A 27,263-nucleotide genomic window follows, 5' to 3' on the forward strand; every position below is an offset into this window, starting at 1 on the left:
TTTTGACATTTTTATTATTTTATTTTTCATCATCAATATCTCAAAAATAATACAATTGATTGTGATGTATATAGGTTCTGTTCTGAGAAAAGGTTTCTTTAAAGATTTTATTGCATTTTATTTTCAGTCTGAAAACATTTTATACTCTTCCCTATAAAATGTCATTAAATAATTCTAAGCTTTTATTTCAATTTATTTAGTAATTTCTTAGGTTTTTATTTTCAAAGTAGTCATTAAAATATATTTATTATTTAAGTAGAAAATTTATTTTCTTCTATCTATGACGATACCGGTGACTATAAAATGAAGGTGTTTAAAGACAAATAAATGTTTATCAACGAAGATTCTTCCTGTGAAGGACAGATTCTTACCTGGATATAAATTTCTTTCAACACTCTGTGCACACACACATGTATAGATAATCTTGATATTATGTATTCTTCTTGCAATCCTTATATTCACCGTAAATGAATTCATTCAATTACACATATACAAACACAGACACACTCGACGCTGGATCCTCTTCTGGCACAGAGAGGGGCGGGAGAAGGGGGAATCCAGGCAAATATATTCTTAAAAATAATATTAGTGTAATAAATAAATATTTAGCGCTACGCATTATCACCGTCTCTTTGTCCCTATCAGGTTATGTCCTTAACTGGCCTCGCGCGTCTTAATTATAAATTATCACTAGGCAGAATGAGAACGTTTGTTTAATCGGCTTTAAGCGATAAACTTTTTAGGCTCTCGCGAAAGTTACGTTGACTCTTTTAATCGAATTTTGATAATGCGAGGACAGAAGCACGCGGGAGTGTCTGAGAATTAAAAAAGAAAGAGGAATTGTATCGAAATCACTGACAAATTATTCGCCAACGTGATTCCGAAGATTTCCCGAAATTTAATTTCTTGAAAAAGTCTATCTCAGACACTCGCACATCTATCAGACATTATTTATAAACAATATTAAAAATTTTTAAGAATTTAAAAGAAAGGAAAAGTTTCAAAATCTTTCGAAATACGAGAATATTATAGAAAATTAGAGAAAACCTCGATATAATCAAGATTCTAACAAATATATAAGAATCTTTAAGACAATCTAAGAACTGAAGAGTGTCGAAGGATTAGTATATTCAAAATTTCTCAAATTTGAGAAGCAAGTCTCTCATGATTCGAAAGCTCAGAGAGTTTTCTGTAATTTGCAAGACGCAACACATGTAAGAATTTAAAAGCCAGGAGAACTTTCACAAGATCCCGATGTACTTTGTCTCTCTTCTCCCTCTCTCTGGTGCTTATTAATTATTTAATAATATAATAAAATCAGTCTAATCTTCCTTTGTAGAAAACATCCCTGACGACGGTGAGTTCTTCTTCGCGTCGGCGATAACGTTCGTAGTTCTGAAAATACCTAGCAAGCTGCTTCTCAGACGAGTGTAGATCTCTTTGCGCACGGTCGCGGTAAATTTGGTGGCCAAGCAACCGATCGCCGCCGTGGCAAAGATCAAGTTATAGAGGAGCACAAGCTTGAAATTACCGAGCCACTCGATGCGTCCAAAGTCACCCAGCAAATCGAAGTTTGTCATTCCTGAGAAAAACACGAACGAAACAGGAAATGAGATACATAGTAGTAAAGTTTTATTATCCAATTCTTAAATTCGCGAAAAATCTTTCTTGATTTTCTCAATCGTTTATAATTCTTATAAAATATAATACGCAGTGATTGAAAAATTCTCTTAGAATAATGGAATCATGTCGATGGCTTGCAAATGTTACCTAGTATCCGCGATAACAGCGGTAATGCCGAACTGAGCACGAGCAAGAGGGCACAGTTCGCGATGAGATGGGTGAGCGGCGTAGAACGAAGTCTGGGTTGAACTCTTCTTACGCCCGGTAGAGCATATAAGCCGATCGCACTAGTTATGGCTAAATAAAGGATCACCGCCACTTCAATTGTCGCGCCGACGGGCCCGAGCTTAGACAGGGAGCTGATGCCGAGCGTAAATTGCTATTGAAATAAAAACATAATTTAATTAATTAGTCTTGGAATAAATTTACAATTCCATATTAATTGATAGAAAAAAATAATACTTTAGCAACAAGAAACTTCAATTAATTAATTATTCGAAATTTTATTGTTTTTTACTATAGAATTCTTGCTTCCCTTAGAATTCTTTTTGGGATTTGCGATGAGATTCAAAGTTAACAGATTTATGGGAAAGAAAGCGTCTGTACGAACCCTCGTGCTCAACGGCAGCGCTTTGATTCCTATTAGCAATTCCAATGTATTTTGCACCGCCAGTAGAGCCGTAGCAGTAGATAACACGAGCAGTGCTAACATCGCCACTGGATAAAGCAACGTACGCCGAACCCACCAAGTTCTTCGCTGTTGATCCAGCAATTGTCGTCGACTCTGGATGTCGTTCAGCCGTTGAGAGAGACCTTTTTGCAAAGCACCGTTCCTCAGGCATAGCAAGCCCGGATTCGTACTCAATAGAGGCTCATCCTCCTCCTTCTCCTGCGTCGACGAGCTGCAACTCGCCGACGACGACATCGGCACCGGTGATACGTACGACTTCCCCGTCGCTTTCACATGCTGCAATCTAAATTGATGCTGTTACATATGCTACTGTTATCATAAAAATTATAAATTTTAACGTGTAATCTATAAAAGAAAACGGGAGAAAAGCGCTCACCTTCTGTGAATACAGTCCTCTTCTAATCTATATGCAAAAAACTCCTCGTCCAGGTTCTTCAGAAACTGGGGTTTAACGAGAAACGATCCCACCACACCAAACAATCGTACAAATCCTACTGGAGTACATACTAAGAATATAGAATACAACAGATTAGTGAAATCGAAGAATATTAATATATTTATAGAATATCGCATATTGAATCTCTCCTTTTGTCATGTAGATAGTGTGTTATTCAAAAAACTTGCGATACTTACATAATAACATCATTACACCAACGAACGAGACGCAGGAGTACAAGAAAGGTAAATAGTAACTCCATAAATCTATAAAGATCGGACTCTATTAGATCGACGCATATCCTCAATTGAATTTTACTTCTCCTTAGTATTCTCATATTGTATCTATGTATATACTTACTGAGCAATGTGTGTAAACTTGAGTTTTGATCATCCAACAGAGACGATAGAACGTAAGTCATTCCTAGTACAAGAGTGCCCAGAAGACAGAGGACTGTTACTGTCTCATATACTCTTGCCATCACGCCCTATGATCAAAAATAATAAAAAAAGGACATGGCCTCACAAATGTTTCAAGATTCTATCTTACTTTCTTATGGCCTTCGAAACCTTCCGATTCTGTAAAAAGATAGGCGAAAGGCAGAAACACGAAGAGTGATAGGTTCGAGAACAAAAACACATGGTTCCATAGACCTGTGGACAATAAATATATTTTGTTATAACACGATATCTACACGGAGATATAAACAAAGAATCTAAGGTATTTATTTTGGAATTCCTTTGATATTCTTCTTATCAATCAATTACTAAAACATTATATATGTATTTCTTATAATTGGTACTGTGATCTGATTTACGTAAACATAATAAATTATTCTATCTATTTCTTTTTCGAGTAACGTCTTGCAAATCTTTTTGTAAATTCAACTCGTGATATCGCGCAGATTTTCACCTTGAACGAGGGAGCTGTTAAGCCACTTGACGTAGTAGCTGTTCGGGTAGAGAATGAGCACTTCGTTGCTAGCGATGGACACCGGAAGTAGGAGGGTCGCGCCGACGGAGACCGCCAGGGCGACCGTGCACAGCCAGAGACTGATCTTATACACGGTGGCTTCATCCTCGTCCACTGATAGATAATCGTCGCGATCCCGGCGTCTGAAGCGTGCGATCAGTGCGTAACTCGAGATGTACAACAGCAAAAAAAGAAGCAGAAATATCTGCAAAAGACAAGTTATCAATCATGTTAACAATATTTTACATATACAAATACGATTACATCAAATTTTTTATTATTATATAATCAAAATATGTATCTATATTTAATATATGATATTAAAAAAAAAAGATATATATATATATATATATATATATATATATATATATTGTATATATTATTGATATTTAAATATTAATTATTTTTTGTTAATTTATTGATACTAGTTTATTTATTTAAATATCTTGATGTTGAATATATAATATCGAATTATATGATATTTAAATAAATTGTATGATATATAATTATATAATTTTTAAATAAAATATATGATATTTGGGTATATATAATTAATATTTTAATAATTTATTTATATATCATAATTATTATTCAATATCAAGAGATACATGTATCTTATTAATTATAAATTATATAGATGCGTGGGTTTTGTAACGAAATGGTTGAAGAGGATTATATTACGACGAGGAAAGATAAACTGAAAGCGGAAAAAATTTGTCCAGATATTCTTGATACTTTTAGCACTTGATAAAATTCTGAGAAACACCGTCGCAAATAACGTTACGTAAATAATATTAAATACTATTAGCACCGATTAGAGGAATGCTTACACAACGCAGAAAAAAAAAATACAAAAGTGCGTCGGTAAACGAAGCTTTATTACATATATGCGAATTAAACTTATCTCTCTGTTGGTTTTTCTCCCATATCATTGTATTTCTTTAAATATCCTTCAGAAGAATTTCCTATGATATGATTAATCAGCAAAACTGCTAATGATATTAATAAGTGGAACAACAAATATTGATTTCTCAATTTGTTTTTCTCGAGGAAAACCGACAGCATTTCCATTTAATTGAATATTTTAATCTTGATTGATTTACCTCTTTTTTTTTTTTTTTACGAAATATTGAAAACTTTAATTTTTGAATGTTTTTAGATTTTTTTTATAAAAGTATTTTTGACCGTTCTAGAGGTTTTATATAGTATCTGTGGATATATTGTATTTTTGCATCGAATAATGTAATGTGTGTGATTTCTTATATTAATATAAATAATTTTTTATTAGTATATTATAATTTATTAATTCTCTTTGATCGATGTAATAAATAATCTACAAGGTTCTTCTACGAGGTCATACTTGGACACTGGCGGTAAATGCGACAATCAACGACTGCAACGCAACTGAATCGTTGGATCTATTACACATTACAGTATAGTGTTGCGCGTTTAATTTATTAATCTGCTTATATTCCGATCGATATTCTCTCTCACTCCCTTAGCGTTAATTTATTTATTCATCCACTAATTCGTTTGTACTACTCTGTTCCTTTATCTACTTATTAACTCTTATCGCTATTTTAATACGATGTATACGTTGTAATTGACATATTAATTCGCCCGGGGACGGATGTAATAACGGAGCGCGTATATAATTACGAACAAATAGAACACGAATGTGTGACATTTTCGGCGTCGTGGTTGGCAAAAGCTTCTCGTCGAGAGCTGAGAATAGGACGGATGAAAGCGAGACAAAGGCGAGCTTTCGCGAGAACAATGCACTTACAAAGAAGCTTCACCTATATAATATTTATATTTATTTTATGATAAACAATTCAAGAACAATAAAGACTAAAAATAATTAACAAAATAAAATCATATATGTGTAAAGTTAAATAAAATAATAATAGTCGTAGAATGCTTCTTCATTTGCGAAATAAGGATATTGAGCTCCAAATGACAGAAGAAATAAAAGAGAAGGTACACGTAATATGGTTGATTACACCGTTATCGCTCGTGTCATTTTTGATCAATGACCCGTCGAAAGTTTACCGAGCGTAACGTTTCGCGATTACGAGAGTTTTTTTTCTATATCTCTATTCGCATTTCTCGTATCATTGTCGATTAAACGGGATCTCTTTACGCGCACGTTTTCTTCTTTCTCTTTAAAGAGGAACTGGACGGATCTCAGTTACGTCGAAAGTTAATAAATTTAATACATTTCGAGATATTCATAAATTTAATATATTTGCGCAAAGCATACCTTTAATCTTATAAAATATAAAATTAATAATTAATTTGTGAGTCAAAGTGAAAAATTTGCCCTGTAGAATATGATTTTAATTCTGTCAAATTCATGAATTTCGAAATGTAATGGTTTTATTAACTTTTGACATAGCTGATCCGTTCAGTTCCTCCTTAATTCTATACCTCGTGTTTCTTTATGGCTTTTTTATTTTACCTTATTCGAGTGTATCACGGTATGTTTTATCGCACATCTATCATTGTATTAATATAATAAATTTAGAAACAGCTGGTAAGCGCGTGTTTATTCCAATTATAATTGCACATCTGATAATCATAATCGTGATTGCAGTATCTCGTCATAAAAATAGCTGGCAGAATCGCAACAATTAAATTCGCCTTATCCGGTAATATCACTCTTCCGCCGTTACTCCCATTTAAATCGAAACCGGAAGTTACCTGGAGGCGCGGTTTCCGGTGGATTCAAGATCATTCTCCGATCCGAATTAATTTAATCATCGATTAACTTGCATGTGGTAACTCGATGTGACTAATATTAAAGTTTCTAACGATATAATATAATTATCTATATAATCGTGCATGTGACATTTATCTCTGCATTTATTATATAATTATTTACTTAATATATTAGAGATTTTAGAAATTCGATCACATCCTGCAAGTTAATTGTCAGAAAGAGAATTTTTTTTTAAAAAGTTCGACGAATCTCGATAAAATCTTACGAGGATCCCTCGATTTTTCCAAGTAGAAAAAAAAAAAATCTTTGAAAATTGCAGTTCTTCCAGGGAGAAGACACTCTGGTCAATCAACTTGGAGCTCGATCGAGAATTAAGCGATTCTCAGACTCTTTTCTTCTCTTCTCTTTTAAGTCGCATATTTTCTACCTCTCAACCGGTTTGTCGTCGAGAGAAATTCGCAAAACGAAGATGTCGAAGGCGACGACAAAAAAAGGAGCGCCTTCCTACACGTGTTTCGAGAGGCACGACTGCGTCTGCGAAATGCATGTGCGTTAACTCGAGTGAACGCACTTGCGCGAAGCATCATTCGTAATATTTGAAATTCAATAAAATTCCATGAGATTTTCCTGATTTTTCCAAGGATAAAAGAAATCCTTGACAATCCTTCAGATATTCCATGTTTTTTTTTTCAGGGAGTAGACACCCTGAAAACGTTTGCGGGATTAGAGAAAAATCTAAATAAATTTCTATCGTTAATAAAACGTTCTCTCGTCTCTCTCTCAGAGATAGAGAGATAAGAAGAAGAAGAAAAAAAAAAGAACTTATCTTTTTCAAAATATTGCATAGTATTGTTTTTAAAATAATCTCGAATCAAAATTTCGATTTACACTCAAGACAGGCGTAAAATACAACATCTACATTCTTATAACCGATCGAAAACAAGAAAAGGAATGTTGAAATAAATAAATAAACGAGACAGCCTTGTGTTTGTCGATCCACGTCGACAACGCGGCGAACTTGTCGAACGGATGCTAAACGAGTTTATCGCTCATCGTAGAATGATAAGGTTGATTTTCGCAATTGGTTAATTATAACGGCGAGCAAACTCGACCTCATTCGCGTCGAAAATTCCTCCATTACTCCGTCACATTTCTCTAAAGTTCAATCTTGCATGCGAGGGCACGTATCGAGCTTATATGTACATAATGAAATATATATAATTCGGATAATGCGCTGTTAAATAGAAAATACAACGTAACGTAGAATTTTTTTAACGGAGAGATATTTGTCAGAGAATAAAATCCGTCACGCGTTATATGCTCCGAGAATCTCGTTTGAAGTGTACGAAGGACAATCGAGACCGCAGGTTTTTATTCTACTTTTTACGAGCGCAGAAAATTGTCGACGTAACGAGATATCTGCTTCGAGGAGATACGTATACTCACTATATTTTCCCGCACGGTGTTGTGAAACAACTGTTCCCTGAGGTCAGCGTCATCTTCCATCTTCACCTGTTTGTCAGCGAATAGTCTCGATCGGTCAGCGGCAGCGACAACATTTTACCGTCTCGCACGGTTTCGCGGCAACATACCCCGAGGAAACGTCAACGCCGAGGGTGTAACACGCTCGTCACTCGTGACGTGTCTCTGTCTTACGTCGAACTGTGTTTACGACTTTACGAGACGGTGGCGGTAGGCACGGCTTCTCGCCGTCAATGTCGATCGCATAGACTATAATATATCTAGACCGAGTGTCGAGGAGAGTGGGAGCCGAGGTGCACGTAGAAAAGGACATACTCTGTTTCGTGCCCCTTGCGTTCTCTCTCTAGCATGTAGCATGAAGAGAGCGCTATGCTATGTGCGAGCGAGGGAGAACGCAAGGGGCACGAAACAGAGTATGTCCTTTTCTACGTGCATCTTTACCCCCACTCCTCGAATAAAGGCAAACGCACGCTCTAGATATACTATGTCTATGGTCGACCGATCGACCAACCAACTATCATCACGGCGCAGTGTTGTTCTCGGGGATGCTTTTTTCGCGCATGCGCAGCGCAGTGGTAGAGAAATCCAGCGACGGCGTATATAGTTAGTACGTAGTGTGCATACAAGGGCAATTAGGCGCGAAAGTTTTGGCGGGTTCCAGAGGAGGCTAAGCATACGCTAGATAAATAATAATAAATAGATATTATTTTTTTATTAGTATGGAAGATAAAAACAAAAAAGAAGCCATTAAGAAAGAAAGACGTTTTGTTAATGCGTGGCTAGATGAAGATAATTTTAAAGGATGGTTGGCTCTCCATCCAACTGAAAATAAAGCTTTTTGCAATTTATGCAATACTACCATCAGATGTAGCAAAACAAATTTAATACGGCATTTGCAAAGGGTCAAACATATACAACAAGTAAATCTTCAAAGCCCCGATCATAATAATAACAATGGTCTGCATAGTGATAAAGTTATAAACGCGCGGAAATAAAATTAGCAGCATTTTTTTCTGAACATAATATTGCTTTTTATATTGCAGATCATTTAATTCCTTTATTTTTAACATTATCTCAGTAGAGGTTCCATAGCACCCTTTTTCTTATAAACGTGACACATACCTAAAGGCCACATTTAATGCGCATGCGCGAAAAAAGCGTCCCCGAGAACAACACTGCACCACGGCCGCTTATGCCCTGATCATAGATATATAGACTGGATTGAGCATTGCGTGATAGATAAACGCGTGCCCGCTGTAGAAAGAGAGGTACTATATGGAAGGCCTATATTTCTCTCTTTTTCTAGCATTTCATTGGTAATTTTTTATATGGAGAGGGACAAAATGAGATGCTAGGAAAAGAGACAAGATAAGCCTCCTATGTAGTACCTCTTTTTCTACAGCGAGCGTATTTGTCTATCGCAACGCTCAGTCCATTCTATATGTCTATGGCCGTATTCATAGTCAGTTCTTATATTTAAGATCATCTTAAGATGTCCTAAACCAATCACAAAGCCGTATTTGCATCTTAAGTAATGTCTTAAGATGGTAATATGGCTCTGTGATTGGTTCAGGACATCTTAAGATTGTGCTTAAGACGGTCTTAAATATAAGAACTGACTATGAATACCGGCCTAAGGCACTGATTAATATCGCTCGATGAATTCCGGATAAATTACAGAGGAATTTCCGGTACCTTGCGTCAGTCGGCGCTATATAGCGACGTTGCGAGAATAAGATTCGCTTGTCTTTCGTAAGGAAAATCTATGGCGAGGACAGACGAGAATTTACTAGGGGCAAAAATATTACTAGAAATTGGGATTATCCATAGATTCTATACATTATACTAGATCGCTAACAGTACATAAACGTTTGTGCGCGTATGTATAAAAAAATTGACCGATCACGCGTCTGATGTGATGATCGTTCGTCTAAACAAGTCTTGTGATGGATTTCAGGCAAAGTCAGATATCTTAATATTTATGTATACATGTATCCAAATAGAACTGAAATTTTTTTTAAATATTTACAGAGGACATTAAGATTTAAAATAATGTACGCTTTCTGAGACGAACAATCTGGAATCAGAGATCGAAAATAAAACAATATTTAATCAAAATCAATAACTTGTGTATTATGCGCATTAACAATTCTCAATAGAGAGAGAGAGAGTGTATTGCAAACGATTCGCCCTAATGATAATGTTGCTATTTATAAATTGTATTTTGCTCAAGTAGAAAACATGATGTAATTATCGCGCCTAGCTACGAGAAACGGCATTTCTTTAATCCTAAACAGTATAAAATACCTCTTGATATTTATACAAAATTGTCCTATATAATACGAATCAAACAATATATATTGCATAAATATTTTTAAGATATAATTCTAGATATATACATATAATATATATATGTGTGTACAACACATAGCACGTACACGCACGCACGCATGTACGCACACGCACGCACGCATGTACGCACACGCACACGCACACACACACACTCACACTCACACACACACACACACACACACACACACACACACACACACACACACACATGTATATATATATATGTAAATATCGATAAAAAATTTTATTACAAATACCTAAAAAATATATAAATGTTATTGAAATTATTACTTAGCATATAACTGCACAATGTACGTTTCAATATAATTTATAAAAATAATATCACTCATGATCCTATCTCTCTTTCTCTCTTGCTCTTCCCCCTTCCAGCACACGTACGAAATTCTCGTTTCCGATGTTTGTGGTACACAAAAAATCTGTAGCAATAAGTACTTATATTAAAGTTGCAGGAGCATGAATAAATGAGTTAACCCAGAACATCCAGATAATGTCTTTGAATCGAAGAGAAGATCGCTGTATACTGTTTAGGGTCAAGGATAATCACCGAAGAGTTTGATAAAATGAGCAGACGGTACGAGGTTACGCTGCCACTTCGCCAAAATTCGTGTGACCAGTATCTTTAGCGTGCTGTTGCGCCGCCGTTTGTCCGTTCAGTCTAATCTTGCAATCAATGCACATCAGCGTGAACTTTTGCACATCCGTAAATTGACGACTCGATCTCGCTTCTCTTGCGAGCTGGGCGGCTTCCAACAACATCCTCTCATCTTCAGTGGGAAAGATCGTTTGGATGCTGCCGCCCTGGTAAAGAAAAGGCGAAGAAGTTGTGAAACCATCCGTAAAAAAATATTAAATCTACAGATTGACAGATCTGTTTAAATATATATATATATAAATCGTTTATATTTTTTTATATTTTGATAAAATCTGGGAGAATTTATGCTAAAAAATTTTCAAATACTGACAGTATTGAAGAAACTTACATCAAGTGGCTCCAAGTAGAGTGGATCGTAATGGATACCATCGAATATAAGGAAAACCCGCTGGGCATAATGCTGGTCCTCGCCGAATCTGTTGATGATCGCGTTAATACTGTCGATCACCGCTATTTCTAAGCCATAAAATTTGGATAGAATTGACAATTCGATGGCACCACCCCAGGAATCTGCTTTGAGAATCCACTTGCAATAATCGGCATTGGGTCTGCCCAGAAATGCTTCCGAGTATTCGTCCGGATCCGCCGCCACCGCGTTTGCTATGATCTCCCTCATGAAACTGGCACAACTGGTATCAACTTTCCCTAAAGAAGCGTTAGACGGCAGTATTATGATTTATAGCTCTCTGTTTTAGCAAATATATTGCAACTTTGAAATTATTTTTGTATTATTACTTTTTTCTTGATATTTTCAACCATTTGTGACATTCAATTCATACAGTTCTTAAAAACTTAATATTTACTTCTTAAAATTATACAAATTATATTTTTAATATTTATTTCTTCATATTAAAAAAAGTTACTAAAATATTTTATTTTAGATGATTCGTTTTATATTCTAAAAATATCGTTTAGCTCTTTCTCACCATTCAAAACATAACCCACACTGGTGAAGAGGCAAGAATTGTCCGCGGGCACGACTTTCCTCATAAGGACACCGGGAGCATTGATAAAACTTTCCTGGTCGACAATGTGTGATCGGCCAAAATCGTTGGATATATTGAACATAATCTGCACATGATATTTATATAAGACAATTTTCCACTTGATTTTGTATATTAAATAAAATAATTAAATGTAAAATCTTCCAGTATGATAAGTAGTAGTTTCATTCGTTCAAGCTTAGATAAAAACAAGAATAACTGAAATAAATAATTCTCAGGTTGCGAGTCTAATTTTAATTTTCTATTTTTGTATTTCCAGTTTAAAAAAAAAGAAAAGGTATGGAAAGAAGATATGAGAAAGACTAATATGTTCGGTTTTTAATACATTTTACTCGAAAAAAATGGCTGATTCTCTCGAAAATGTTTATGATTTAATACTTCTTATGTCAACGAAATACTACGAATGTAATTGCGAATTATATAACGTTTCTTTATCTACTATTTATCTGTATTCCAAAAAAATGAATGCATGTCCGTCTGTTTCTCTATTCTAATTAGATCATGAGAGAAACCTGTTTCTCCTCGACGATGAGGGTGTCCCCGGAGATGATGCCGATGCGCTCGATGGTGGTGTCGGCCGCGTCCAGATCGATGGGCTTCGGTGGAAAACCGACGAGTACGTGGAGAGCGGCGACAGGGACGCCGGTGAGCTCGGCGAGTTTCGCTTTCAGCTGAGACACCTTGTCGTGAGGCGCGAGGCCGTTGACGATCTTATGACCCGACTTGGTTTTTACTCGGAGTACAAAGCCCGCCATGACGATGATCGACTTGTGACTGAAGATGATGGATACGCGAGCCGAGGTCAAGTCTCGGGGTCCCCGCCAATCAGCTGATCCGCACGTGCCTTCGCGGCACCTTTGCCTTTGCCGTCGTCGTCCCCGTCGTCGCGTTGTCACGGTGGGAACGGTCAGTCAACCTCACGTACGTCCTCGAACATTCATCGTTATCGTGTCATCATGATAATCCGCGATAACGACAACTAGCAGCTGGTAATCGCAAATCTCGCGTGAGCAGAGTGAAGTTGCCGAGCTTGACATTTCTTGGGACCCTACAAGTTCTCTATTCGATAGCCAATCAGTATGCCCGATTAATCAGTGGTCCCAGGATATCGACATCGACCATCGACTCTACCATCTGTGTTCGTAATATGTTCGATGGTTCGAAACGCGTCGCACGATATATGGCGATGGTATGCGATTGTTTGGTTTTTCGTCGCGCGTGAATGGCTGGAGAGGAAGCGACGAAGGTGGACGTAGCGCTATTTCGAGACGCTTCTATCTTCCACGCGACGACGACGACGAGATGATACGTGGTTGCGACCGTGCCAACTTTTGAGTACCGATATTTCGGAAGGATACGTGAACTATGCACTTAAAATGGCCCATACCATGATCTGGTGGAGTGGTTTGTTTGTTGTCATTTGGATTTCATGGTGCGACACGTCTTCTAGCCATGGTAAGTGTAATCTGTTGTTGCGTATGTATTAGTCTATCAGTTCTTGTCTCTTTCTTCTTTTTTTTTTAAACTCAACATTTTTTTTATATTTCTGATTTTCTTTTTTTTTTTTATATACTAATTGGTTTACTTACTCTTTCGACTTGTATATTTTATGTAATTTTATTATTCGAATTATGCGTGCTTTTTTTAAATATTTATTTTTTAATTTTTAAAATATTTTTTTATATTTTTAATATTTTTAATATTTTAATAAATAGCTATTATTGTTATCATTTTCAGATTCGCCTATGGTTATCTTTGCCACACATAAGGATATTAGAATGGCCAATGTGTCTCGCAATAACAAAGTCAGTGTTGTTGTCAAAGATCTGTCGGAAGGCGCAGCACTTGATTTCTATTATGAGCGCGAGCTGATCTGCTGGTCAGATAGTGGTCTAGAGATGATACAATGTTCATTCTTCAATGGCACGTATACAGGCGAGAAAATAACTGTGGTGAACTCCAGTTTGATATCACCCGATGGTCTTGCCTGTGATTGGTATACAGGCAAGCTGTATTGGACGGACGGTGAAAAGAATCGGATCGAAGTGACAAGTATCGATGGTCATCACAGGAAGGTGCTCTTCTGGACGGACATTTATCAACCGCGCGCAATCGCTCTGGCGCCGATGCGGAATCTTTTCTTTTGGACCGATTGGGGCGACATACCCAAAATCGAGCGCGCCAGCATGGATGGTGATCCAAGTACGCGCGAGGTAATCGTGTCCGAGAACATATTCTGGCCGAATGGCCTAACGGTGGATTACGAAAGCGAACTCATCTATTGGGCGGACGGTAGATTGTCATTCATCGCCGTGATGGATTACCATGGTCGTAGTAGACGCACAATAATTGGCCATGGTCTGGAATATCCGTTTGCCATCACCTTTTTCGAAAATCGGCTTTATTGGACCGATTGGAAAACTTGGTGTATCCATACGTTCGACATGCGCCAATCGCAATCACATCCGCGGGAGTTATTTCACGGCGAATACATACCTGGTACACTCATATGTAATATCTTGAGAGAAAGTATTTACTAAAATTCTTATTGACACATTATATTTGTCCTTTAAAATTATGCTTAGCATATTTTTGAATCAAGGATAACGTTTAATATTTAAATCAGTAGACTGTATACAGCAAATATATCTTTTCCGTGTTTGTTGCGATTTTTCATATATTAATAATTCATACTTTGCTGTTTAGGAGATATTGAAATCTGGGATGTGAGAAGACAGCCCTACAGTGATAATCCCTGCAGGGTGAACAATGGCAATTGTTCCCATCTATGTTTACTAAGCATGGGAGAGCGCGGTTACAGTTGTGCTTGTCCTACGGGCGTTAAGTTGCTGGACCGTTACACGTGCGCCAAGGGACCGCAAGAGCTGCTGCTGATCGTTCAGCGAAACGAGATCTGTCGAATATCCCTGGATTCGCCCGATTACACCAACTTTGTCTTGCCGCTCACTGGCATTAAGCATGCGATCGCGATCGACTTCGATTCAGTGGACAAAATGCTGTATTGGACCGACGAGCAGGCTTGCGCCATCAGACGCGCCTATTTGGACGGATTGGGTCAGGAAGATGTAATCGTCGCGGAGGTTTAAACATTCTTCTTTTTGGAAATAATACTTTTTTTCACATCTCATATTTTGTCTTCACAACTATTTTTTTACGGTTCCTACAGGTGGTCAATCCGGACGGAGTCGCGATAGATTGGATCGCCCGCAATCTGTATTGGACCGACACCGGAACAGATCGGATCGAGGTGGCACGATTGAACGGCACCTATCGGCGTGTGCTAGTAAACGAAGATCTCATCGAGCCGCGGGCGATTGCAGTCGCGCCCGAGCACGGCTTGATGTTCTGGACTGATTGGAACGAGAAGCGGCCCAAGATTGAGCGCAGCCATCTCGACGGTACCGGACGAGTAGCGATCATCACTAAGGACATCGTCTGGCCGAACGGCATTGCTTTGGACCTCGAGCGTGAAAAAATCTACTGGTGCGACGCCAAGACCGATAAGATCGAGATGTCCAATATGGACGGTACTGATCGGCGCGAGATTATCACCGACAATCTGCCGCACTTGTTCGGTCTAAGTCTGCTGGGCGATTATCTGTATTGGACTGATTGGCAGCGACGTAGCATTGATCGGGCGCATAAACTCACCGGCGGTGATCGGGAAGTCATCGTCGACCAGGTGCCTAATGTAATGGGACTGAAGGCCATACATCTCGGCCGATTAAGCACCAGCAAGTCGCCGTGCGCTCGCGACAATGGCGGTTGCAGCCATCTTTGTCTTAACAAGCCTCACAACAGGTACGATGGATATTGTTAGAATTGTATGAAAAATTCTTGGCAACATCTTCCTCCACGCATATATATATGTATAATGAATAAAATGTTTAGTTTACGTATCGTGAATTTTATATTTAGAAATTGTAACTTTAATTGTAATTGTAATTTTAAACTTACAGATATGTTTGTGCCTGCCAGATCGGCTACGAATTAATCAAAGACAAGCGTACGTGCATCGTGCCGGAAGCCTTTTTGGTGTATGCTAGGAGAGAGAACCTCGGCCGAATCAGTATCGAGAATACCAATAACGATAATATTATACCTGTCACTGGTATCAAAGAAGCCAGGTTAGTACATCTGGAACACTTAATTGAATATTTTTAGATGAAATTATGTAAAATGTATTAAAATGTTTATTTATATATATAAAAAAGAGCAAATCTACATTTTCTGCAAAGGAAGAATTTTCAAAGCAATTGTAATTTTTTTTAAAGATGGATTTTTATATTGGCCATTTAGTATATAATAACAAAATGTGCTGTTTTTCTGCATCTTAACTGTATTTCTTAATAGACAAATATGTTATTTATATTACTTGTTTTGCTTTCTCTAGTGCCTTGGATTTTGATTTACTCGAAAATCGTATTTATTGGACGGATGTTAAAATAAAAGCCATTACACGTGCCTTTATGAACGGATCGGACATGGAAAGGCTGGTCGATCTTGGCCTAGAATCGCCGGAAGGTCTCGCGTTAGATTGGATTGCGCACAATCTTTACTGGAGTGATACCAACATGCGTAGGATAGAGATGATCAGATTGGAAGGTGGTAGCAGGAAGGTACTCGTATGGCAAAACCTCATCGAGCCCAAGTCTCTAGCTCTAGATCCTGCAAAGGGGTGAGTCTATATTGTCTGTATCATCTTTGAATATCTATCACGATTCGATAGAGCCTAGCTTGACCTTTATTTTCTTATCGCTAGCCACATGTACTGGGCCGAGTGGGGTAATTTTGGCAGTATAGAGAGAGCTTTATTGGACGGCACGCAACGACAGGTGACTGTCTCAAACATCGGTCGAGCGAACGGTCTGACTCTCGATCACGTTGCGCGCAAACTGTACTGGGCTGATGTTTCTACGCCCGCGATCGACTGTTACGATCTTCTTACACGAAAAAGAGAGGTGATTATCTCACGCGATATAGGCTATCCCTTCAGTATAACGCAGTATCGGAATTACATTTATTGGACTGACTGGAATACGGATGATATTGAGCGGGCGGATAAACTCACCGGGGCGAACCGAACTAAACTCCATGACAAGCTGGAGTCAGTGACGGATCTCAAGGTGTTCCACGAATCGAGACAGGCCGGCTGGAACTCGTGCGCGATCACGAACGGTAATTGCAGCCACCTCTGCATCGCTCTACCGGGACCGAACAACGACGGTGTCTCTGTTGCGCACAAATGCGCCTGTCCTACGCATTACACATTATCACCGGATAATCGGACGTGCATGGCGCCCCGGCAGTTTATGATCTACAGTTTGCGCAACGCGATAGCGCGTTACCTGCCTAATCAGGCGGATGATTGCGCAGACGTAGTGCTGCGTGTGCCAGGCCTGAAGAACATCCGCGCAATCGAATTTGACCCGGTGACACAGCACGTCTACTGGATCGATGGGCGCACCATGTCGATCCGCCGCGCCCTCGAGAATCATACACAACAGCAACACAGTAGCAAGGTCGTGGTGTTCACCGGCGGAGCCGGGCATCCGTTCGATCTCGCGCTGGATCCACTCGGTAGACTGCTCTTCTGGACGTGTAGCGAGAATGACGCCATCAATGTCACACGTTTGGACAACGGTTCGGCCTTAGGTGTCGTGGTGAAGGGCGACGGCGAGAAACCACGTAATATCGCGATTCATTCGTTGCAGCGGTTGCTTTTCTGGACAGACGTGGGCAAGAGAATGCGGGTGATGCGCAGCAAGATGGATGGCAAGGAACGCCACATGATTGCCGGCGAGCTGTCGGAGCAACCGACTGGCTTGACCGTCGACGCCGCGACGAATGTCGTCTATTGGGCTTACGGCAAACAGATTGAGTGTGCCGACTTCAATGGTAGCAATCGTAGAATCTTGGTGGCCACTGCCACTGAACAGAGTTCACCAATCCATTTAGCTGTGCTTTACGACCATCTCTACTGGTACGATCGCGACCAGGTAAGTAATAATATTTCATTATTTTGCGTTTATTATTGGTATCTGTGAATATTGTTCCCTCCTTCCTCCAGAATTTGTACATTTATTTAACGTAATAAATCGGTAACAGGCGGTCCAGCGAGTCGATAAGACATCCGGCTCGAGTATTAAACAAAGTGCGCTGATGTCGACAAGCCGCGCGCTCACGGATCTCATCGCAGTTAACACGCCAGAGGACTCGCTCATGGAAACCCATGTGTGTAGCCCATTCAACGACTACGGCGGTTGCTCGCATTTCTGCATCGGCACCACCACTATCGGCGCGGACGACAGCACCTCGGTGTCGCCGCGTTGCTCGTGCCCGCGATCCTTGGTTCTATCTGACGATAGTCGCACGTGTCGTGCGGCTCCTGCTTGCGGAAATGACCATTTCACTTGCGCTGCGCCAAGCCCGGTCATAGGCAAAGACTGTATACCAGTCACTTGGAAGTGCGACGGTCAAACTGATTGTCCGGACGGCAGCGACGAGCTGGGATGCTTCTCGTGCACACGCGAACAGTTTAGATGTCAGAACCGCTGTATCGGTAAATATACATATGTCTTTCGCTGTTGACTAAGGGCCCAGTCTATTTTAGTAGTACGAAAAAATATTATAATTCCGTTAATTTTGCGAATTTTTCAATGAAATTTGAAAGATATTTTTTAAACGTTATACCTTTAGAAAATTTAAAAATAAATCAATTTTTTTAATCCTTTAAAGTAGGTCCCTTAATTCAGGTACACATGAAAATCGAGAAATAAATCTCGTGTTTGCGTAGATATATCTTTTGTGTGTGACGGGTCGCCGCAATGCCCGGACGGATCGGATGAGGCGCAATGTTGCGAGTCCGGGCAATTTCAATGCCACAACGGCGTCTGTATCGCCGGGAGGGCCGTGTGCGACGACTGGGACGACTGTGCCGACGGTAGTGACGAGCTATCGTCAGTTTGTGCCGGTGTACGTCGGAATGGATTCAGAATCGGCAAGATGACTTACATCATCGTTATTCTGATAGTGGTGATCGTGATCGCCGCGATCGTTTTAAGCTACTATTATTGCCGCAGAAGGTTATTTAGCATTACATTTAATTATTTAGCATTATATATTAAATTTGTTAATATGTTATTATTATTATTATTATTATTATTATTATATCATATCATTATTTTTTTAGGTTTACTGGAAATGAAGGTCTGCCCGATATATTGCATGATTCGGCGGGAGATCCATTATCACCGAAACCAAACAATAATCGAGCGGTGAAGCCAATGTTCACTTCGCAGAAAAATAACAGGAAAGATGGCGGGGGAGCAGGGGGAGGCCTCAAAGCTGGGATGGAAACTGTAAGAATGTCCATGCTGAACGGGAGCAGTCTTGGCTCTAGCTACGATCGCAGTCACATCACAGGTAATGCATCTTTAAATTTCTTAAGAAAAAACTACAATTTTAACAGAATTGCAACTCAAGTATATTTCAGTCTTAAAGTACCTGTAAAGCAAAAATTATATAAACTTTTTTTTTTCACATTAATAAATATATATATATATATATATTTTTTTTTTTTAAGAAATAATATGTTCTTAACCGTATTCGCTTTATTTTTATTTTTGTAGATATATGTTTTATGCTTTTTTTATACTTAAAATACGCTTAATTACATCTTCAATCAATCCATTATTATTTTATATTACAAGAATTATGTCTATATAAACAATTCTTGTCTCATTGCAGGCGCGTCTAGCTCCACCAGGGGAAGTTCCGCGGGTGGATATCCTCAGGAGACACTGAACCCACCGCCGAGTCCGGCGACCATTGCTAGCTCAACACGTTGCTCGAGTAGCAACGCGTCGCGATACAAGCCATATCGACACTATAGGAGTATCAATCAACCGCCACCGCCTACTCCATGCAGCACCGATGTCTGCGACGAGTCGGACAGCAATTACCCGGCGCGTTACCGTTATGAAAGCGAGCCATTCCCGCCGCCGCCTACCCCGCGCTCCGTCTATCACAGCGATGCTGCGATCAGTTGTCCGCCGTCTCCTAGTTCTAGATCGTCCACGTATTTTAGTCCGCTACCGCCGCCGCCATCGCCAGTGCCTTGAGACGAGTCTAGACATAGAGACAAATAGCATTTTTAACGGATTTCAGTATTTTTTTTTTTCCCTCGTTTTACTTATTCATCAACCGATATTAAACCATCGCACGCGAAAGATTCGATCAAGATAGTCATACGAGTGACTAGGCAGAAATCAAAAATTCAAATTATTTGTAATAAAATTAGACCTATAGCAATAATGTGGAAGAGAGAAAGAGTGCTCGTTAACGATCCTTTTTAAAGGGGAAAAAATTTTCATTATTCTTTAACTTTTATTATACGCAAAAAAAAATTGGCAATGAATAATCTTCCTTTAAGCTTTAAATATCCAACTGAAAGTTTGACACACGTATTAAAATTTTCCAGAAAGATAATAACATATCGCAATACACTGACTGAATGTTAACTTGAGATATGTTTGAAAATAATCGTGTGTAGCTTAGATAGGATATTTTATATTATAATTATTTTATAGTTATATATGTAATGTTATTATATAAACATGTAATATATAATTTGATATTACATATATACATATATATTACATGATTTATTATAATGGTCTGTAATGTTTTAAACTCGAAACCAACGAGGCAAGATTTTTAGACTGATATATAGAGGAAATATTATTTGCGTAAGTTACCTATATAATAATAATAATAATAATACCATCCGTGCCTACTATTTGCATTTTCATAGTTTTCGATGTACAGAGGAAGAAACGTTCTATCTTACATAGTACTTTGTAAATACATACTTTAAGTGTAATTTTTTTTCTTTATTACATGCAGCATCACATTTGTGAAAAAAAAGTATACGATCACATAAGGCAAAGTATGATCCGAAGCAGTGTATCAGAAAAGTATTAAGTAATAAGTATATCTCGAGGAAGATATTCTCTTTTTTTTTAATCTATGGATGCTTTGCATTTATCTGTAGTTCAGTTTTTTAATTGTGATATCAAGATATATATCGTATTATTAATATCATATTAATTTGACTTATTATTATTATTATATTATTGCATTAATTGTATGTTATCTGCAATTTCATCAACAGCAGTTAACCAAAGGCTGCGTCATATATATTTTATTGCTAAATTTATATATATATATATATATATATATATATATATATATATATATATAACACTTTTTATTTTTTTATATACTCTAAGAAACCTACGGTTTTATATATCATATTTCTAGATTTTTCAACAAGTACATAGCTGCGATAAGAAAACGATACTTGCCTTTTATAGTATTTTACTATATTGTTAATTTTTCGTATTAATATTTCATTCGTTTGTTCGATTGTTTTTCATCGTTATCTTGTGAAATATATTTACTGTCGAACTCGACGAGATATCACATACATATATAAGGTTGCAGATTTTTTGTAAAATTAGCCGTTTCACAAAAAGACTTAGCTTTTTTTTTGTAAAGTCGAGTCTCTTTGCAGAGGTTATAGAAATTTTATAGAGAGTTTTACAAAAACTTTAGGTTTTTTGTAAAAAAGAGTGAATTTACAAAGAATCTGCAAGAGTCACACATGCACATAAACTAGACTGTAAACATCACGTAAACAGAGATTATTAAGTTAATTGTAAACTTAGCAATAATCGATGCGTTTTTGATGTACAATATTTATAATGTATATGCAAAAAGTGACGTATCGTCAGTCAATACATATACATTTGTTCCTGGCGTAAAGAAAACGATATATACACTAAGTGAACGAAAAAACTAATGCAGAAAAGATCGAATCTGTAAGGCTTCCGTATGTGACACCGCTTCACAAACTTCTGTTCGCATTTATTATGACGACAAGAGAGGAATCTAAATCCCTTTACACTTTACACAATCACGCAGGTGAAAAATTCCACATTCACTTTGCCGTTCGTTTGTTACACGCGCTTTGAGCGTAATCGTCGTTTTCGGGAAACTGTGCCATAAACCATATGATAGTCCTGTATGATATACATAATCATATTTGTACAAAATCTGCAAGGACCTTTACCTCGCATTGCGATTTCAAAATGGCCTTGAGGAGAACAGAAGCGTTCTGATCAATGATTATTCTTTCTCTTTCATTTGACATACGCGCGAAAGACTGAAAAATTTTACTGTCCATATTATTTTTTACATTTTCACACAGCTAACAAACGTGCGCGCGTTGTCTGTGTAACATATTTGTACAGCTAAAATAAAATTGTTTGTTAATGTAAAACATCTTCGCCGGAATTCTTTTCCTTCCTTCGATGCGATCAATCGATATGGAGACGATGAGGATGTCGAGCGATTTTGTCGTAATGACTTTATTTAATGCCAGATACTAAGAGAAAAACATCGAATAAATCATTAAACGCGTCAATTATTTATCTGAAGCAAATAATGATACGGTGATGATAAGGTGATATTTATTTCCATTTGTTGAGAGAGGAACCGCGATATTTGTTTGATAAACCCTCCCTCTCGTCTTGAGCTGCCAATTCTTCATCCAGTAGCAGTTCGAAGTTTCCCAGAGCTTCCGGAGAAGGTGATTTATTCCATTTCACGCTAATCATTGTTCCAATCGTATTTAATTTAGCAAATATATTTCAGATCTTTCGTTATGAATATCTCGTAACTTACTCGGGTATACCGTCCGGAGGCAAAACCACCGATAGAATATTGTCAATTAGTTTGTACTTTAAGATCCTGTCGTTCACTGTTGTGGACGTTAGAGACGGCGAGGCATTCACCTAAAAGCGAAAATTTAGCTATTTAAATAGGCTCAATATTTTTCAAGTTTGTAACAAAGCTTTTGCTTGCAAGATTGAAAAATTTAAAACAATGCGGAAGGCTCGATGAAAAAGTATAACGATAACGAAATTAATTAAAATAAATAATTTCGTTGATAATAATCAAATAGAGCGACAAATTTGAGCTGGAGATCAACCACGTACTTCAATCAGCCACGGCTTCAATTTGTTATCGATAATGATGTCGTATCCGTAACATTCGAAACAATGCCGATCATTTGCCATTACCGGCGCCACCGCTTTCAACGAGTGTACGATGCACCAGGAAATGTTGGCAAACAGCTTCTCCGTAACCGCTTTACCGCGCGTGCTCTCCAAATACAAACGCAGATTCTGCACGCTCAGCTTGCCACCGTGTTTGCTGTTATACTCGTCCTGAAATTTATTTATTCGACGATCGTTCTGGATACGCTCATATACACACACATAAACACACATACACATGGATAAAATACACAAATTATATATATAATTAATATTCTCTATCTTCGATAGAGAAAAACTTTTCTATCAAAAAATCTTGAAAGCGGTTTTTCCAAAAGTAGATTTCGAAAACTGTTTTACAAATTCATTAATAGGACAATTAAATTTAAACAGGATAATCTAATTCTCCTAAAAATGTCTCTGATTCAAAAATTTTTTATATGTTATCTGATTCTTGAGATATAAAGAGATTTGAAGAAACAATATGTGCACTGCAAAATTTCTATGTGAATCAAGGAAACGAGATATACCTATTATTATTGTAAACAATTTGATAAGCATACAAAATGCATACGATACATACGCCATGCTTTTGTACAGACACATTCGTCAGATGCACGTACATGTTGTCGAGCTCTTGAACGCTGGTATCATATTTCACAGTGCAGAAACGACAGAATCCCAATTTGAAGAGATACGCTTTGAGTGGCCGAAACGATGTAATGAGAACGTACAATCGGAGATCAAATTTCTTGCTGCCAATCAACAGCGGATTGTCAATGTATCTTATTGTGGAAGAGACTGTTAGTCATTTTTACTGTCTGAAAATCTTATTGAGATATATAATTGAAACCTAAGCAATCAATTACCTAGAAATAACATACGACTCTTTTGTCAAGTTGGGATTGAACGGGGTCTTCGCTTCGCGCGACCACTTTTTCAGTTTGCTCAGCTTGTTAATGAGGAATATTCCGGCGCCTTGTGATTTACCGCACGGCTTCATGATCCAAGTACTCTGCGGGGATTTGCGATACTCTTCCACAAACATATTATAATCTACATAAAAACACAATATTATTTTTGTATATAACGCGAGAAAACGAGTTATATAATTTGTTAAATTATTAAAAATTAGACACGAGGATTTAATAACAATTTTTTTATATTTAGAAAAACCGCTTAAAAAAATTATAGAAAATTATTTAAATCTTTTAAATAAAAAAATTCTTTTTCAAATTCGCTAAATCGTAGAATTTTTAATTAGATTCTACGCGATTTTTTTTATACAATCTAGTTTCTAAATATATATTTTTTAATTAAGTAATATATTTCGAAAGTATTATTTCGAATATCTAATATCTCTGAAGAATATCGGTTCACCTGCAGGTAAGACGAAAGTCACCGGTATGAAGTCTAGGTACAAGTATTTGCCTGGACCATCCGCGCGCTCTGCCAAAGGATTTCCTTCTCGTTCCAAATCCTTTCGATACCGCTTGATATTCTTCACCAGAAGATCCTTGCGCGTCAATTCATAATGATTCGGGAAGTGATTGATCATTCTGGCACAATCAAACAACTTATTTTTTTAAAACTAGATATTATATACAACAGACTTTTGATATTTTTTTCCAACACGCAATCTCTATTTAAAAAAAATAAGAATCAAGTAAATTCTTTGATTGAATTTTCAATTCTATTAATAATAATACAAAATATATAATAATTATATATAATTAATAAAAAAACTTCTAATTGAAAAGAGTTTATGTACTGATTATCGTCCATCCTGTATCCGGTTTCGACGCTGAAGATATTTCTGCAGGATTGCGTCACAGCCCTACGATGAATCCACATGTAACAATAAAAATATAGAATAATGAAATCGTTATCGCGATTATTATAATCACCAATAAAAATTCCAATCATCCTCCGGACCCACTTGCGTCCAGCCGCGTTTCTCAAAGTTATGCACGATCACAGACTTGTCCACGTCCGTACAGAACGTGATCCTCGCCCGATCCATTCCGATGAGAGGAATTCTAATCGTCATACAATCGCAAGCATTAATATTCCTAACTGCTGCTCAAAACTAAAAAAGCTAAATATCCAAGATCTAAAAATACTGACGTACCGTTTAAATATGAATAAAAACATATGTAAAACAACAAAACGAGCAATTTATATTCTTCTAAAAAAAAATTCCTAAAAATCATCAATTTTTTATATCGCGAAAATAGACTAGCTCCTTAAATTCCAAAACACAGTACTATGTTTATAAATTAAAACTAAAAGTTTATATAAACTTTTTAAACTCATGTTTGCAAAAATAATGGAGATTATAAGATAATAATAGAGAGATTGTAAGTAATAGAGATGAAGAAGGGATACAAAATATAAAAAGTGGAATAAATTATGTTTGGAAAAAACTAAAATAAACTCATTACCATTATAATCTTTATTATTTGTCCAGATAAGGCAAGTAAGGATGAATTCCGCGAATGCGCTTGTGCCGAAGATCGAGCTTAAAAAATAGCGAAAGGAATCTCCGAAACGGCGAATATCATCGAATCTCACGATCCTTTAATCGTTTCGAGCAATATAATTAAACGGTTAAATAACTATCAAGTTACTGTCATTATAACTGTCATTTACCTGCCGTAAACGGCGCAGGCATTCGAGCTCGCAGCCCGTTTGCTTTCCGCGGTTGTGTTCAACGCCATTTTCGAAAATTGCGAGCGGCATTGTTTGATCGATACAGTCGATTCTGTTAAATATCTATATAGAGGCCGCTTTACAAATTTTTTAAATATATTTTTTGTTAGTACTAAATTGATATAACTATAACGTGAAATTTGAATCGGATTTGAATAAAGCCTGTATTAGATTATGTGCATTAAAAATTGAAATTTGAAAGATATAACAACAAATTATATTACCTAATATATCATTAATAATACATTAAAAATAGTTAAGTATTATTAACACTAACAAGGTTCTATGAGCGAGAAATAATGCAAAAATTGTATCTATCATCATTAATTTAAAGATTTTAATAATTAAGAGTTATAGGAATATTAATAAATACAGTTTATTGGTTATAAATCCTTAAATATTGCAAAATATATATATATATATATATATATATGTATACTAAATTCTAAACCAACCAGGCAATCCAGGTGCTTTATTAACTTTTACAAATTCCTGCAAATCTTGTTTAGATTCATTTATAGTTTTCTCATCCAATTCACTTTTTCTATCCTTGAATAGGTTGGGAAACACAAAGGATTGGTCTTTTGCCTAGAAGAAACAAACCAAATTTTCATTGTTATTAAAGTTCTTCTCTGCAAAAACAAAGAGATGGTTGCAAACTAACCAGTACAACATAAGCTATTTTTCTGTCATCCTCTTTAATAATGCAGCCCTGTAGCTGATCCTTCTTCGTCCTTCCCATTGCTATTCTCGTTCTCACAGTAACAATATCGATATTGTAAATCTTTTCCAAGTAATTCTGTATGTCGTATTTAGTCATTTCCATTGAGCAGTGGAATTGTACCACATTTGGAAGCTGCTTGCTTTCAGGCGCAATTAGTTTCATCCAGAAGTTTGGTAAAAATACTCTTAATTGAGGATTGCCTCTTTGATACAACGGATACCTGAATCGATTTGCATAGCAATTTTAAAGCATATAATTATTATTACAAAATAAATGATAAAATTCTATGTGCGAAATCTTTCTCTCTCTCTCTCTCGTATATTTAAAATATATTTTTATACAATATAAATAATTAATTAACTAATTAATATTTGTATATATTTTTAATATATAATACTGATAGAAATGTGTATAATATTACATTATAACGAATTAAATTATGTAAAATTAGGTTAAATTTGGTTAAGTCATACATCGAACAAGCTTTTCATTTTTTAAATTTGACTCGTCAAGAATTATCGCGTTAAATATCATTGAGACTTACCATCGCGTTGACATTTTCTTTTACTGTACAATAATATATAAAACGTGGATTCAAATAACAACAAAGAATAAAGCTCCGATAAACTCTAGCTTTAACCTTCGGCCATTTTATCACATCAATGCCATCTTTTAGCACTCGACCGTATTAGGATGCTGTATCATGACAGTCGATATGCCGACTCTCG

The 27,263-nt window shown here is 37.0% G+C and overlaps 5 protein-coding genes across 9 annotated transcripts; 1 reads left to right on the top strand and 4 right to left on the bottom strand.

Annotated features, from left to right (window-relative positions):
- Positions 1-125: 125 nt before the first annotated feature.
- Positions 126-8,131, bottom strand: Lili (LMBR1-like protein). The gene is made up of 9 exons (XM_070292934.1): positions 7,891-8,131; positions 3,663-3,927; positions 3,300-3,403; positions 3,111-3,237; positions 2,948-3,016; positions 2,691-2,820; positions 2,234-2,597; positions 1,771-2,002; positions 126-1,582 (listed from the first exon to the last, which is right to left on the bottom strand). Exons 1-9 carry the CDS (start codon positions 7,948-7,950, stop codon positions 1,323-1,325), a joined length of 1,611 nt encoding a protein of 536 aa, XP_070149035.1. The 5' UTR covers positions 7,951-8,131; the 3' UTR covers positions 126-1,322.
- Positions 8,132-10,431: 2,300 nt separating this feature from the next.
- Positions 10,432-12,949, bottom strand: Yod1 (Yod1 deubiquitinase). 2 transcript variants are annotated; one of them, XM_070316681.1, is made up of 5 exons: positions 12,468-12,949; positions 11,878-12,022; positions 11,280-11,596; positions 10,844-11,097; positions 10,432-10,715 (listed from the first exon to the last, which is right to left on the bottom strand). In XM_070316681.1, exons 1-4 carry the CDS (start codon positions 12,708-12,710, stop codon positions 10,879-10,881), a joined length of 924 nt encoding a protein of 307 aa, XP_070172782.1. In that variant the 5' UTR covers positions 12,711-12,949; the 3' UTR covers positions 10,432-10,715; positions 10,844-10,878. The 2 variants fall into 2 exon arrangements, with proteins under 2 accessions (XP_070172782.1, XP_070172781.1); XM_070316680.1 differs by having other exon boundaries at positions 10,715-11,097.
- A 146-nt stretch (positions 12,950-13,095) lies between these two features.
- Positions 13,096-20,533, top strand: Arr (low-density lipoprotein receptor-related protein 6). Its single transcript, XM_070316672.1, has 11 exons — positions 13,096-13,410; positions 13,693-14,454; positions 14,662-15,056; positions 15,143-15,777; positions 15,936-16,103; positions 16,370-16,654; positions 16,739-17,975; positions 18,085-18,538; positions 18,773-19,061; positions 19,169-19,401; positions 19,726-20,533. The coding sequence occupies exons 1-11, from the start codon at positions 13,332-13,334 to the stop codon at positions 20,097-20,099; spliced, it is 4,911 nt and encodes a 1,636-aa protein (XP_070172773.1). The 5' UTR covers positions 13,096-13,331; the 3' UTR covers positions 20,100-20,533.
- On the bottom strand, positions 19,585-26,356 carry Ttll1b (Tubulin tyrosine ligase-like 1B). Of its 4 annotated transcripts, none has more exons than XM_070316676.1 (10): positions 26,267-26,304; positions 25,752-25,874; positions 25,007-25,138; positions 24,871-24,936; positions 24,480-24,658; positions 23,969-24,155; positions 23,683-23,884; positions 23,040-23,270; positions 22,726-22,835; positions 19,585-20,106 (listed from the first exon to the last, which is right to left on the bottom strand). In XM_070316676.1, the coding sequence occupies exons 2-10, from the start codon at positions 25,817-25,819 to the stop codon at positions 20,070-20,072; spliced, it is 1,212 nt and encodes a 403-aa protein (XP_070172777.1). In that variant the 5' UTR covers positions 25,820-25,874; positions 26,267-26,304; the 3' UTR covers positions 19,585-20,069. The 4 variants fall into 4 exon arrangements, with proteins under 4 accessions (XP_070172777.1, XP_070172776.1, XP_070172774.1 ...); XM_070316675.1 differs by lacking the exon at positions 19,585-20,106 and adding an exon at positions 21,533-22,650 and having other exon boundaries at positions 23,124-23,270; XM_070316673.1 differs by lacking the exon at positions 19,585-20,106 and adding an exon at positions 21,533-22,650.
- On the bottom strand, positions 26,250-27,194 carry Mrpl23 (mitochondrial ribosomal protein L23). The gene is made up of 3 exons (XM_070316682.1): positions 27,080-27,194; positions 26,476-26,755; positions 26,250-26,399 (listed from the first exon to the last, which is right to left on the bottom strand). Exons 1-3 carry the CDS (start codon positions 27,091-27,093, stop codon positions 26,250-26,252), a joined length of 444 nt encoding a protein of 147 aa, XP_070172783.1. The 5' UTR covers positions 27,094-27,194.
- Between the last annotated feature and the right edge of the window lie 69 nt (positions 27,195-27,263).

Source organism: Polyergus mexicanus, unplaced genomic scaffold (assembly GCF_030449975.1).
Source record: "Polyergus mexicanus isolate NDT 795.1 unplaced genomic scaffold, iyPolMexi1.0 SCAF_3, whole genome shotgun sequence".
NCBI lineage: Eukaryota > Metazoa > Arthropoda > Insecta > Hymenoptera > Formicidae > Polyergus > Polyergus mexicanus.